Source organism: Bombina bombina, chromosome 6 (assembly GCF_027579735.1).
Source record: "Bombina bombina isolate aBomBom1 chromosome 6, aBomBom1.pri, whole genome shotgun sequence".
In the NCBI taxonomy this organism is placed as follows: domain Eukaryota; kingdom Metazoa; phylum Chordata; class Amphibia; order Anura; family Bombinatoridae; genus Bombina; species Bombina bombina.
The window spans coordinates 268,167,752-268,180,501 of record NC_069504.1 but is presented as its reverse complement, the minus strand read 5'-3'; the positions used below and the strand labels follow the sequence as shown (position 1 = coordinate 268,180,501).

At 43.7% G+C, this 12,750-nt stretch overlaps 1 protein-coding gene across 2 annotated transcripts in view; it reads left to right on the top strand.

Moving 5' to 3' along the window:
- Window positions 1–12,750, top strand: part of XPOT (exportin for tRNA) — a gene marked incomplete in the record, with an annotated part of 287,196 nt that overhangs the window by 170,886 nt on the left and 103,560 nt on the right. For both annotated transcript variants that reach the window (XM_053716840.1, XM_053716839.1), the window contains 1 exon segment: window positions 326–611. In XM_053716840.1, coding sequence (XP_053572815.1) covers window positions 326–611 — 286 coding nt within the window.

Below are 12,750 nucleotides of genomic sequence, written 5' to 3'. Positions count from 1 at the left end.
CCACTACACCCTTGGCTTCTCCTTTCTCGTTGGTCCTTGGTCGAATGACTGGAGGTGACGTAGAGGGGAGGAGCTATATAGCAACTCTGCTGGGTGAATCCTCTTGCACTTCCTGTAGGGGAGCAGATAATATCCCACAAGTAATGATGACCCGTGGACTGATCACACTACAGAAGAAAGGAATTTATCAGGTAAGCATAAATTATGTTTTTAACTGAATCAGTTACATTTTGTCTTTGATTATACATATTATAGTAAATTTTTACAACTGTCTGTTGTACTGTGCAATGAGAAACCAATTTATTACTCATACTTTTCTTTGCAGCCGCACCAGTAAAGCATTTAGTAATAAACAGACGGTAAAGCAGTGTGGTTGCTCTGCTGTTTACTTGGACTGCTTGCAAACATTTTTACCAGCCCTGAGCTGCCCTGTACAAAAAGAAGTGCTCAGAGGTGGAGTTCGGACTTTTCTGCACCGCATGATTATATGTTTAGAGGAAGAAGTGCTCCCATATATCCCTAGTGCTTCAGAGCATATGTTGAAAGATTGTGAAGCAAAGGATCTGCAAGAATTCATTCCTTTAATCAACCAAATTACTGCCAAGTTTAAGGTATGTTCCATGTGGAATCCATGTGTCCAGTTCTCAGGTCTCCCCGTTTAAGTAAAGTAATACAGTTCTGTAGAGATTATGAGGACAATGTGTTTCTGTACATCAACAAGGTGATAAAACACTCAATAGTAAAGGTTTCAGAATGTTCATTAGAAGAACTATAAATGACTATAATTGAAATAAGTGAACAAGTTTAAAGACAGCAATGACAATTTGAGTTAGACTGCTGAAGAGTACTAAGGGAGGATAGTAAGGAAGTATGAGAGAAAAATAACGCAAGAAAACAGTCAGGTTTGACTCCCTCCCAGTCAACAAAAATTCCATGTTCCTATTTCTGTTAGTCTGTCCTTTTTGTGTTTTTCTTTCTTAATTTTCCCTTCTACTTTCTTTTACCCCTTTATTTTTTTTCCTCCCATCCTCTACTTGTCCTCTCCTCTGTCTGCCTCCCTACTACTTTCTCTCATTATCCTCTTCTGCTGTCCTCCTTTACTTAAAAAGTAAGTATTTACATAATTAATGGAGGGGTTCCAACTAGACAGACATAAAGATACCCAGTCGGCCCAGATTAATTTAAACCGAGTGAGGTTATCCATGTTATAGAAGGCATGCCTTTCCATGCTATGAATGTAGCTCAAAATGTTAAGTACTTAGGTCCAATTTGGGGAAGGGCTATTCTTCCATGATCTAGCGATGGCCAATTTGAATACTGTTAGCACATATACACAAAAATATCCTTTGCCTTTAGGAAGGGATTGTACTCCTATGTGTAGTAGACTAGTAGTGCTGCCTCTGGGGTTTTAGGGAGCTTAATGTGAAACGTTATAAAATGGAAAAACTATGACCCCATAGGATCTTCAGTTTATGACGGGCCCAACAGATATGAAGGGAATCCCCTACTGCTCTGCATTCCTGCCAGCATAGTGGTGAAGTGATATTATTCATTTTAAAGAGTATAATACCAATGTGCTACTATTTTATGTTTCATATAGAGTAACACAATGGAAGGCTTTCTTCATTAAAGGGACAGTCTACACCAGAATTTTTATTGTTTTAAAAGATAGATAATCCCTTTATTAGCCATTTCCCAGTTTTGCATAACTAACAGTTATAATATACTTTTAACCTCTGTGATTTTATCTTGTATCTAAGCCTCTGCAAAGTGCCCCTTTTCTCCAACATAGGTGTGTCCGGTCCACGGCGTCATCCTTACTTGTGGGATATTCTCTTCCCCAACAGGAAATGGCAAAGAGCCCAGCAAAGCTGGTCACATGATCCCTCCTAGGCTCCGCCTTCCCCAGTCATTCTCTTTGCCGTTGTACAGGCAACATCTCCACGGAGATGGCTTAGAGTTTTTTAGTGTTTAACTGTAGTTTTTATTATTCAATCAAGAGTTTGTTATTTTAAAATAGTGCTGGTATGTACTATTTACTCTGAAACAGAAAAGAGATGAAGATTTCTGTTTGTAAGAGGAAAATGATTTTAGCAACCGTTACTAAAATCGATGGCTGTTTCCACACAGGACTGTTGAGAGGAATTAACTTCAGTTGGGGGAACAGTGAGCAGACTTTTGCTGCTTGAGGTATGACACATTCTAACAAGACGATGTAATGCTGGAAGCTGTCATTTTCCCTATGGGATCCGGTAAGCCATTTTTATTACAGAAAGAAAAAAAGGGCTTCACAAGGGCTTTTTAAGACTGTAGACATTTTCTGGGCTAAATCGATTTATATATAGACATATTTTATACTCCATAGCCTTGAGGAATTATTTTAATCTTGGGAATTTTGTAAAATAACCGGCAGGCACTGTATTGGACACCTTATTCTCTAGGGGCTTTCCCTAATCATAGGCAGAGTCTCATTTTCGCGCCTGTATTGCGCACTTGTTTTTGAGAAGCATGACATGCAGATGCATGTGTGAGGAGCTCTGATACATAGAAAAGACTTTCTGAAGGCGTCATTTGGTATCGTATTCCCCTTTGGGCTTGGTTGGGTCTCAGCAAAGCAGATACCAGGGACTGTAAAGGGGTTAAATATAAAAACGGCTCCGGTTCCGTTATTTTAAGGGTTAAAGCTTCCAAATTTGGTGTGCAATACTTTTAAGGCTTTAAGACACTGTGGTGAAATTTTGGTGAATTTTGAACAATTCCTTCATACTTTTTCGCAATTGCAGTAATAAAGTGTGTTCAGTTTAAAATTTAAAGTGACAGTAACGGTTTATTTTAAAACGTTTTTTGTACTTTGTTATCAAGTTTTTGCCTGTTTAACATGTCTGAACTACCAGATAGACTGTGTTCTGAATGTGGGGAAGCCAAGGTTCCTTCTCATTTAAATAGATGTGATTTATGTGACACAATTTAGAGAAAATGATGCCCAAGATGATTCCTCAAGTGAGGGGAGTAAGCATGGTACTGCATCATCCCCTCCTTCGTCTACACCAGTCTTGCCCACACAGGAGGCCCCTAGTACATCTAGCGCGCCAATACTCCTTACTATGCAACAATTAACGGCTGTAATGGATAATTCTATCAAAAACATTTTAGCCAAAATGCCCACTTATCAGCGAAAGCGCGACTGCTCTGTTTTAGAAAATACTGAAGAGCATGAGGACGCTGATGATATTGGTTCTGAAGGGCCCCTACACCAGTCTGAGGGGGCCAGGGAGGTTTTGTCTGAGGGAGAAATTTCAGATTCAGGGAAAATTTCTCAACAAGCTGAACCTGATGTGATTACATTTAAATTTAAATTGGAACATCTCCGCGCTCTGCTTAAGGAGGTGTTATCCACTCTGGATGATTGTGAGAATTTGGTCATTCCAGAGAAACTATGTAAAATGGACAAGTTCCTAGAGGTCCCGGGGCCCCCCGAAGCTTTTCCTATACCCAAGCGGGTGGCGGACATTGTAAATAAAGAATGGGAAAGGCCCGGTATACCTTTCTCCAACATAGGTGTGTCCGGTCCACGGCGTCATCCTTACTTGTGGGATATTCTCCTCCCCAACAGGAAATGGCAAAGAGCCCAGCAAAGCTGGTCACATGATCCCTCCTAGGCTCCGCCTACCCCAGTCATTCTCTTTGCCGTTGTACAGGCAACATCTCCACGGAGATGGCTTAGAGTTTTTTAGTGTTTAACTGTAGTTTTTATTATTCAATCAAGAGTTTGTTATTTTAAAATAGTGCTGGTATGTACTATTTACTCAGAAACAGAAAAGAGATGAAGATTTCTGTTTGTATGAGGAAAATGATTTTAGCAACCGTCACTAAAATCCATGGCTGTTCCACACAGGACTGTTGAGAGCAATTAACTTCAGTTGGGGGAACAGTGAGCAGTCTCTTGCTGCTTGAGGTATGACACATTCTAACAAGACGATGTAATGCTGGAAGCTGTCATTTTCCCTATGGGATCCGGTAAGCCATGTTTATTACGATCGTAAATAAGGGCTTCAAAAAGGGCTTATTAAGACTGTAGACTTTCTGGGCTAAATCGATTCATTTTTAACACATATTTAGCCTTGAGGAATCATTTTATCTGGGTATTTTGATATATAATATCGGCAGGCACTGTTTTAGACACCTTATTCTTTAGGGGCTTTCCCAAAGCATAGGCAGAGCCTCATTTTCGCGCCGGTGTTGCGCACTTGTTTTTGAGAGGCATGGCATGCAGTCGCATGTGAGAGGAGCTCTGATACTTAGAAAAGACTTTCTGAAGGCGTCATTTGGTATCGTATTCCCCTTGGGGCTTGGTTGGGTCTCAGCAAAGCAGATACCAGGGACTGTAAAGGGGTTAAAGTTAAAAACGGCTCCGGTTCCGTTATTTTAAGAGTTAAAGCTTTCAAATTTGGTGTGCAATACTTTTAAGGCTTTAAGACACTGTGGTGAAAATTTGGTGAATTTTGAACAATTCCTTCATGTTTTTTCGCAATTGCAGTAATAAAGTGTGTTCAGTTTAAAATTTAAAGTGACAGTAACGGTTTTATTTTAAAACGTTTTTTGTACTTTGTTATCAAGTTTATGCCTGTTTAACATGTCTGAACTACCAGATAGACTGTGTTCTGAATGTGGGGAAGCCAGAATTCCTATTCATTTAAATAAATGTGATTTATGTGACAATGACAATGATGCCCAAGATGATTCCTCAAGTGAGGGGAGTAAGCATGGTACTGCATCATTCCCTCCTTCGTCTACACGAGTCTTGCCCACTCAGGAGGCCCCTAGTACATCTAGCGCGCCAATACTCCTTACTATGCAACAATTAACGGCTGTAATGGATAATTCTGTCAAAAACATTTTAGCCAAAATGAACCCTTATCAGCGTAAGCGCGACTGCTCTGTTTTAGATACTGAAGAGCATGACGACGCTGATAATAATATTTCTGAAGGGCCCCTAACCCAGTCTGATGGGGCCAGGGAGGTTTTGTCTGAGGGAGAAATTACTGATTCAGGGAACATTTCTCAACAAGCTGAACCTGATGTGATTGCATTTAAATTTAAGTTGGAACATCTCCGCATTCTGCTTAAGGAGGTATTATTCACTCTGGATGATTGTGACAAGTTGGTCATCCCAGAGAAACTATGTAAAATGGACAAGTTCCTAGAGGTGCCGGGGCCCCCAGAAGCTTTTCCTATACCCAAGCGGGTGGCGGACATTGTTAATAAAGAATGGGAAAGGCCCGGTATTCCTTTCGTCCCTCCCCCCATATTTAAAAAATTGTTTCCTATGGTCGACCCCAGAAAGGACTTATGGCAGACAGTCCCCAAGGTCGAGGGAGCGGTTTCCACTTTAAACAAACGCACCACTATACCCATAGAGGATAGTTGTGCTTTCAAAGATCCTATGGATAAAAAATTAGAAGGTTTGCTTAAAAAGATGTTTGTTCAGCAGGGTTACCTTCTACAACCAATTTCATGCATTGTCCCTGTCGCTACAGCCGCATGTTTCTGGTTCGATGAGCTGATAAAGGCGGTCGATAGGGATTCTTCTCCTTATGAGGAGATTATGGACAGAATCAATGCTCTTAAATTGGCTAATTCTTTCACCCTAGACGCCACTTTGCAATTGGCTAGGTTAGCGGCTAAGAATTCTGGGTTTGCTATTGTGGCGCGCAGAGCGCTTTGGTTGAAATCTTGGTCGGCTGATGCGTCTTCCAAGAACAAGCTACTTAACATTCCTTTCAAGGGGAAAACGCTGTTTGGCCCTGACTTGAAAGAGATTATCTCTGATATCACTGGGGGTAAGGGCCACGCCCTTCCTCAGGATCGGCCTTTCAAGGCAAAAGATAAACCTAATTTTCGTCCCTTTCGTAGAAACGGACCAGCCCAAAGTGCTACGTCCTCTAAGCAAGAGGGTAATACTTCTCAAGCCAAGCCAGCTTGGAGACCAATGCAAGGCTGGAACAAGGGTAAGCAGGCCAAGAAACCTGCCACTGCTACCAAGACAGCATGAAATGTTGGCCCCCGATCCGGGACCGGATCTGGTGGGGGGCAGACTCTCTCTCTTCGCTCAGGCTTGGGCAAGAGATGTTCTGGATCCTTGGGCGCTAGAAATAGTCTCCCAAGGTTATCTTCTGGAATTCAAGGGACTTCCCCCAAGGGGGAGGTTCCACAGGTCTCAGTTGTCTTCAGACCACATAAAAAGACAGGCATTCTTACATTGTGTAGAAGACCTGTTAAAAATGGGAGTGATTCATCCTGTTCCATTAAGAGAACAAGGGATGGGATTCTACTCCAATCTGTTCATAGTTCCCAAAAAAGAGGGAACGTTCAGACCAATCTTAGATCTCAAGATCTTAAACAAGTTTCTCAAGGTTCCATCGTTCAAGATGGAAACCATTCGAACTATTCTTCCTTCCATCCAGGAAGGTCAATTCATGACCACGGTGGATTTACAGGATGCGTATCTACATATTCCTATCCACAAGGAACATCATCGGTTCCTGAGGTTCGCATTCCTGGACAAACATTACCAGTTCGTGGCGCTTCCTTTCGGATTAGCCACTGCTCCAAGGATTTTCACAAAGGTACTAGGGTCCCTTCTAGCTGTGCTAAGACCAAGGGGCATTGCTGTAGTACCTTACTTGGACGACATTCTAATTCAAGCGTCGTCCCTTCCTCAAGCAAAGGCTCACACGGACATTGTCCTGGCCTTTCTCAGATCTCACGGATGGAAAGTGAACGTGGAAAAAGAGTTCTCTATCTCCGTCAACAAGGGTTCCCTTCTTGGGAACAATAATAGACTCCTTAGAAATGAGGATTTTTCTGACAGAGGCCAGAAAAACAAAACTTCTGGACTCTTGTCGGATACTTCATTCCGTTCCTCTTCCTTCCATAGCTCAGTGCATGGAAGTGATCGGGTTGATGGTAGCGGCAATGGACATAGTTCCTTTTGCGCGCATTCATCTAAGACCATTACAACTGTGCATGCTCAGTCAGTGGAATGGGGACTATACAGACTTGTCTCCGAAGATACAAGTAAATCAGAGGACCAGAGACTCACTCCGTTGGTGGCTGTCCCTGGACAACCTGTCACGAGGGATGACATTCCGCAGACCAGAGTGGGTCATTGTCACGACCGACGCCAGTCTGATGGGCTGGGGCGCGGTCTGGGGATCCCTGAAAGCTCAGGGTCTTTGGTCTCGGGAAGAATCTCTGTTACCGATAAATATTCTGGAACTGAGAGCGATATTCAATGCTCTCAAGGCTTGGCCTCAGCTAGCGAGGGCCAAGTTCATACGGTTTCAATCAGACAACATGACAACTGTTGCGTACATCAACCATCAGGGGGGAACAAGGAGTTCCCTGGCGATGGAAGAAGTGACCAAAATCATTCTATGGGCGGAGTCTCACTCCTGCCACCTGTCTGCTATCCACATCCCAGGAGTGGAAAATTGGGAAGCGGATTTTCTGAGTCGTCAGACATTGCATCCGGGGGAGTGGGAACTCCATCCGGAAATCTTTGCCCAAGTCACTCAGCTGTGGGGCATTCCAGACATGGATCTGATGGCCTCTCGTCAGAACTGCAAAGTTCCTTGCTACGGGTCCAGATCCAGGGATCCCAAGGCGGCTCTAGTGGATGCACTAGTAGCACCTTGGACCTTCAAACTAGCTTATGTGTTCCCGCCGTTTCCTCTCATCCCCAGGCTGGTAGCCAGGATCAATCAGGAGAGGGCGTCGGTGATCTTGATAGCTCCTGCGTGGCCACGCAGGACTTGGTATGCAGATCTGGTGAATGTCATCGGCTCCACCTTGGAAGCTACCTTTGAGACGAGACCTTCTTGTTCAGGGTCCGTTCGAACATCCGAATCTGGTTTCACTCCAGCTGACTGCTTGGAGATTGAACGCTTGATCTTATCGAAGCGAGGGTTCTCAGATTCTGTTATCGATACTCTTGTTCAGGCCAGAAAGCCTGTAACTAGAAAGATTTACCACAAAATTTGGAAAAAATATATCTGTTGGTGTGAATCTAAAGGATTCCCTTGGGACAAGGTTAAGATTCCTAGGATTCTATCCTTCCTTCAAGAAGGATTGGAAAAAGGATTATCTGCAAGTTCCCTGAAGGGACAGATTTCTGCCTTGTCTGTGTTACTTCACAAAAAGCTGGCTGCTGTGCCAGATGTTCAAGCCTTTGTTCAGGCTCTGGTTAGAATTAAGCCTGTTTACAAACCTTTGACTCCTCCTTGGAGTCTCAATTTAGTTCTTTCAGTTCTTCAGGGGGTTCCGTTTGAACCCTTGCATTCCGTTGATATTAAGTTATTATCTTGGAAAGTTTTGTTTTTAGTTGCAATTTCTTCTGCTAGAAGAGTTTCAGAATTATCTGCTCTGCAGTGTTCTCCTCCTTATCTGGTGTTCCATGCAGATAAGGTGGTTTTACGTACTAAACCTGGTTTTCTTCCAAAAGTTGTTTCTAACAAAAACATTAACCAGGAGATTATCGTACCTTCTCTGTGTCCGAAACCAGTTTCAAAGAAGGAACGTTTGTTGCACAATTTGGATGTTGTTCGCGCTCTAAAATTTTATTTAGATGCTACAAAGGATTTTAGACAAACATCTTCCTTGTTTGTTGTTTATTCAGGTAAAAGGAGAGGTCAAAAAGCAACTTCTACCTCTCTCTCTTTTTGGATTAAAAGCATCATCAGATTGGCTTATGAGACTGCCGGGCGGCAGCCTCCCGAAAGAATCACAGCTCATTCCACTAGGGCTGTGGCTTCCACATGGGCCTTCAAGAACGAGGCTTCTGTTGATCAGATATGTAGGGCAGCGACTTGGTCTTCACTGCACACTTTTACCAAATTTTACAAGTTTGATACTTTTGCTTCTTCTGAGGCTATTTTTGGGAGAAAGGTTTTGCAAGCCGTGGTGCCTTCCATTTAGGTGACCTGATTTGCTCCCTCCCTTCATCCGTGTCCTAAAGCTTTGGTATTGGTTCCCACAAGTAAGGATGACGCCGTGGACCGGACACACCTATGTTGGAGAAAACAGAATTTATGTTTACCTGATAAATTACTTTCTCCAACGGTGTGTCCGGTCCACGGCCCGCCCTGGTTTTTTTTTTTTAATCAGGTCTGATAATTTATTTTCTTTAACTACAGTCACCACGGTACCATATGGTTTCTCCTATGCAAATATTCCTCCTTAACGTCGGTCGAATGACTGGGGTAGGCGGAGCCTAGGAGGGATCATGTGACCAGCTTTGCTGGGCTCTTTGCCATTTCCTGTTGGGGAGGAGAATATCCCACAAGTAAGGATGACGCCGTGGACCGGACACACCGTTGGAGAAAGTAATTTATCAGGTAAACATAAATTCTGTTTTCGTCCCTCCCCCCATATTTAAAAAATTGTTTCCTATGGTCGACCCCAGAAAGGACTTATGGCAGACAGTCCCCAAGGTCGAGGGGTCGGTTTCTACTCTAAACAAACGCACCACTATACCCATAGAAGATAGTTGTGCTTTCAAAGATCCTATGGATAAAAAATTAGAAGGTTTGCTTAAAAAGATGTTTGTTCAGCAAGGTTACCTTCTACAACCAATTTCATGCATTGTTCCTGTCACTACAGCCGCGTGTTTCTGGTTCGATGAGCTAGAAAAGGCGCTCAATAATAATTCTTCTTATGAGGAGATTATGGACAGAATTCGTGCTCTCAAATTGGCTAATTCTTTCACCCTAGACGCCACTTTGCAATTGGCTAGGTTAGCGGCGAAAAATTCTGGTTTTGCTATTGTGGCGCGCAGAGCGCTTTGGTTAAAATCTTGGTCAGCGGATGCGTCTTCCAAGAACAAATTGCTTAACATACCTTTCAAGGGGAAAACGCTGTTTGGCCCTGACTTGAAAGAGATTATCTCTGATATCACTGGGGGCAAGGGCCACGCCCTTCCTCAGGATAGGTCTTTCAAGGCCAAAAATAAACCTAATTTTCGTCCCTTTCGCAGAAACGGACCAGCCCCAAGTGCTACGTCCTCTAAGCAAGAGGGTAATACTTCTCAAGCCAAGCCAGCCTGGAGACCAATGCAAGGCTGGAACAAAGGAAAGCAGGCCAAGAAACCTGCCACTGCTACCAAGACAGCATGAGATGTTGGCCCCCGATCCGGGGCCGGATCTGGTAGGGGGCAGACTCTCTCTCTTCGCTCAGGCTTGGGCAAGAGATGTTCTGGATCCTTGGGCACTAGAAATAGTCTCCCAAGGTTATCTTCTGGAATTCAAGGGGCTTCCCCCAAGGGGGAGGTTCCACAGGTCTCAATTGTCTTCAGACCACATAAAAAAACAGGCATTCTTACATTGTGTAGAAGACCTGTTAAAAATGGGAGTGATTCATCCTGTTCCATTAGGAGAACAAGGGATGGGGTTCTACTCCAATCTGTTCGTAGTTCCCAAAAAAGAGGGAACATTCAGACCAATCTTAGATCTCAAGATCCTAAACAAGTTTCTCAGGGTTCCATCGTTCAAAATGGAAACCATTCGGACAATTCTTCCTTCCATCCAGGAAGGTCAATTCATGACCACGGTGGATTTAAAGGATGCGTATCTACATATTCCTATCCACAAGGAACGTCATCGGTTCCTAAGGTTCGCATTCCTGGACAAGCATTACGAGTTTTTGGCACTTCCGTTCAGATTAGCCACTGCTCCAAGGATTTTCACAAAGGTACTAGGGTCCCTTCTAGCGGTGCTAAGACCAAGGGGCATTGCAGTAGTACCTTACTTGGACGACATTCTGATTCAAGCGTCGTCCCTTCCTCAAGCAAAGGCTCACACGGACATTGTCCTGGCCTTTCTCAGATCTCACGGGTGGAAAGTGAACGTAGAAAAAAGTTCTCTATCTCCGTCAACAAGGGTTCCCTTCTTGGGAACAATAATAGACTCCTTAGAAATGAGGATTTTTCTGACAGAGGCCAGAAAATCAAAACTTCTAAACTCTTGTCAAATACTTCATTCTGTTCCTCTTCCTTCCATAGCGCAGTGCATGGAAGTAATAGGTTTGATGGTAGCGGCAATGGACATAGTTCCTTTTGCGCGCATTCATCTAAGACCATTACAACTGTGCATGCTCAGTCAGTGGAATGGGGACTATACAGACTTGTCTCCGACGATACAAGTAAATCAGAGGACCAGAGATTCACTCCGTTGGTGGCTGTCCCTGGACAACCTGTCACAGGGGATGAGCTTCCGCAGACCAGAGTGGGTCATTGTCACGACCGACGCCAGTCTGGTGGGCTGGGGCGCGGTCTGGGGACCCCTGAAAGCTCAGGGTCTTTGGTCTCGGGAAGAATCTCTTCTACCGATAAATATTCTGGAACTGAGAGCGATACTCAATGCTCTCAAGGCTTGGCCTCAGCTAGCAAAGGCCAAGTTCATACGGTTTCAATCAGACAACATGACGACTGTTGCGTACATCAACCATCAGGGGGGGAACAAGGAGTTCCCTGGCGATGGAAGAAGTGACCAAAATCATTCAATGGGCGGAGACTCACTCCTGCCACTTGTCTGCAATCCACATCCCAGGAGTGGAAAATTGGGAAGCGGATTTTCTGAGTCGTCAGACATTTCATCCGGGGGAGTGGGAACTCCATCCGGAAATCTTTGCCCAAATTACTCAATTGTGGGGCATTCCAGACATGGATCTGATGGCCTCTCGTCAGAACTTCAAGGTTCCTTGCTACGGGTCCAGATCCAGGGATCCCAAGGCGACTCTAGTAGATGCACTAGTAGCACCTTGGACCTTCAAACTAGCTTATGTATTCCCGCCGTTTCCTCTCATCCCCAGGCTGGTAGCCAGGATCAATCAGGAGAGAGCATTGGTGATCTTGATAGCTCCTGCGTGGCCACGCAGGACTTGGTATGCAGACCTGGTGAATATGTCATCGGCTCCACCATGGAAGCTACCTTTGAGACGAGACCTTCTTGTTCAAGGTCCGTTCGAACATCCGAATCTGGTCTCACTCCAACTGACTGCTTGGAGATTGAACGCTTGATCTTATCAAAGCGAGGGTTCTCAGATTCTGTCATTGATACTCTTGTTCAGGCCAGAAAGCCTGTAACTAGAAAAATTTACCACAAAATATGGAAAAAATATATCTGTTGGTGTGAATCTAAAGGATTCCCTTGGGACAAGGTAAAAATTCCTAAGATTCTATCCTTTCTTCAAGAAGGTTTGGAGAAAGGATTATCTGCTAGTTCCTTGAAGGGACAGATTTCTGCCTTGTCTGTGTTACTTCACAAAAAGCTGACAGCTGTGCCAGATGTTCAAGCCTTTGTTCAGGCTCTGGTTAGAATCAAGCCTGTTTACAAACCTTTGACTCCTCCTTGGAGTCTCAATTTAGTTCTTTCAGTTCTTCAGGGGGTTCCGTTTGAACCCTTACATTCCGTTGATATTAAGTTATTATCTTGGAAAGTTTTGTTTTTGGTTGCAATTTCTTCTGCTAGAAGAGTTTCAGAATTATCTGCTCTGCAGTGTTCTCCTCCTTATCTGGTGTTCCATGCAGATAAGGTGGTTTTACGTACTAAACCTGGTTTTCTTCCGAAAGTTGTTTCTAACAAAAACATTAACCAGGAGATAGTCGTGCCTTCTTTGTGTCCGAATCCAGTTTCAAAGAAGGAACGTTTGTTGCACAATTTGGATGTTGTTCGTGCTCTAAAATTCTATTTAGAT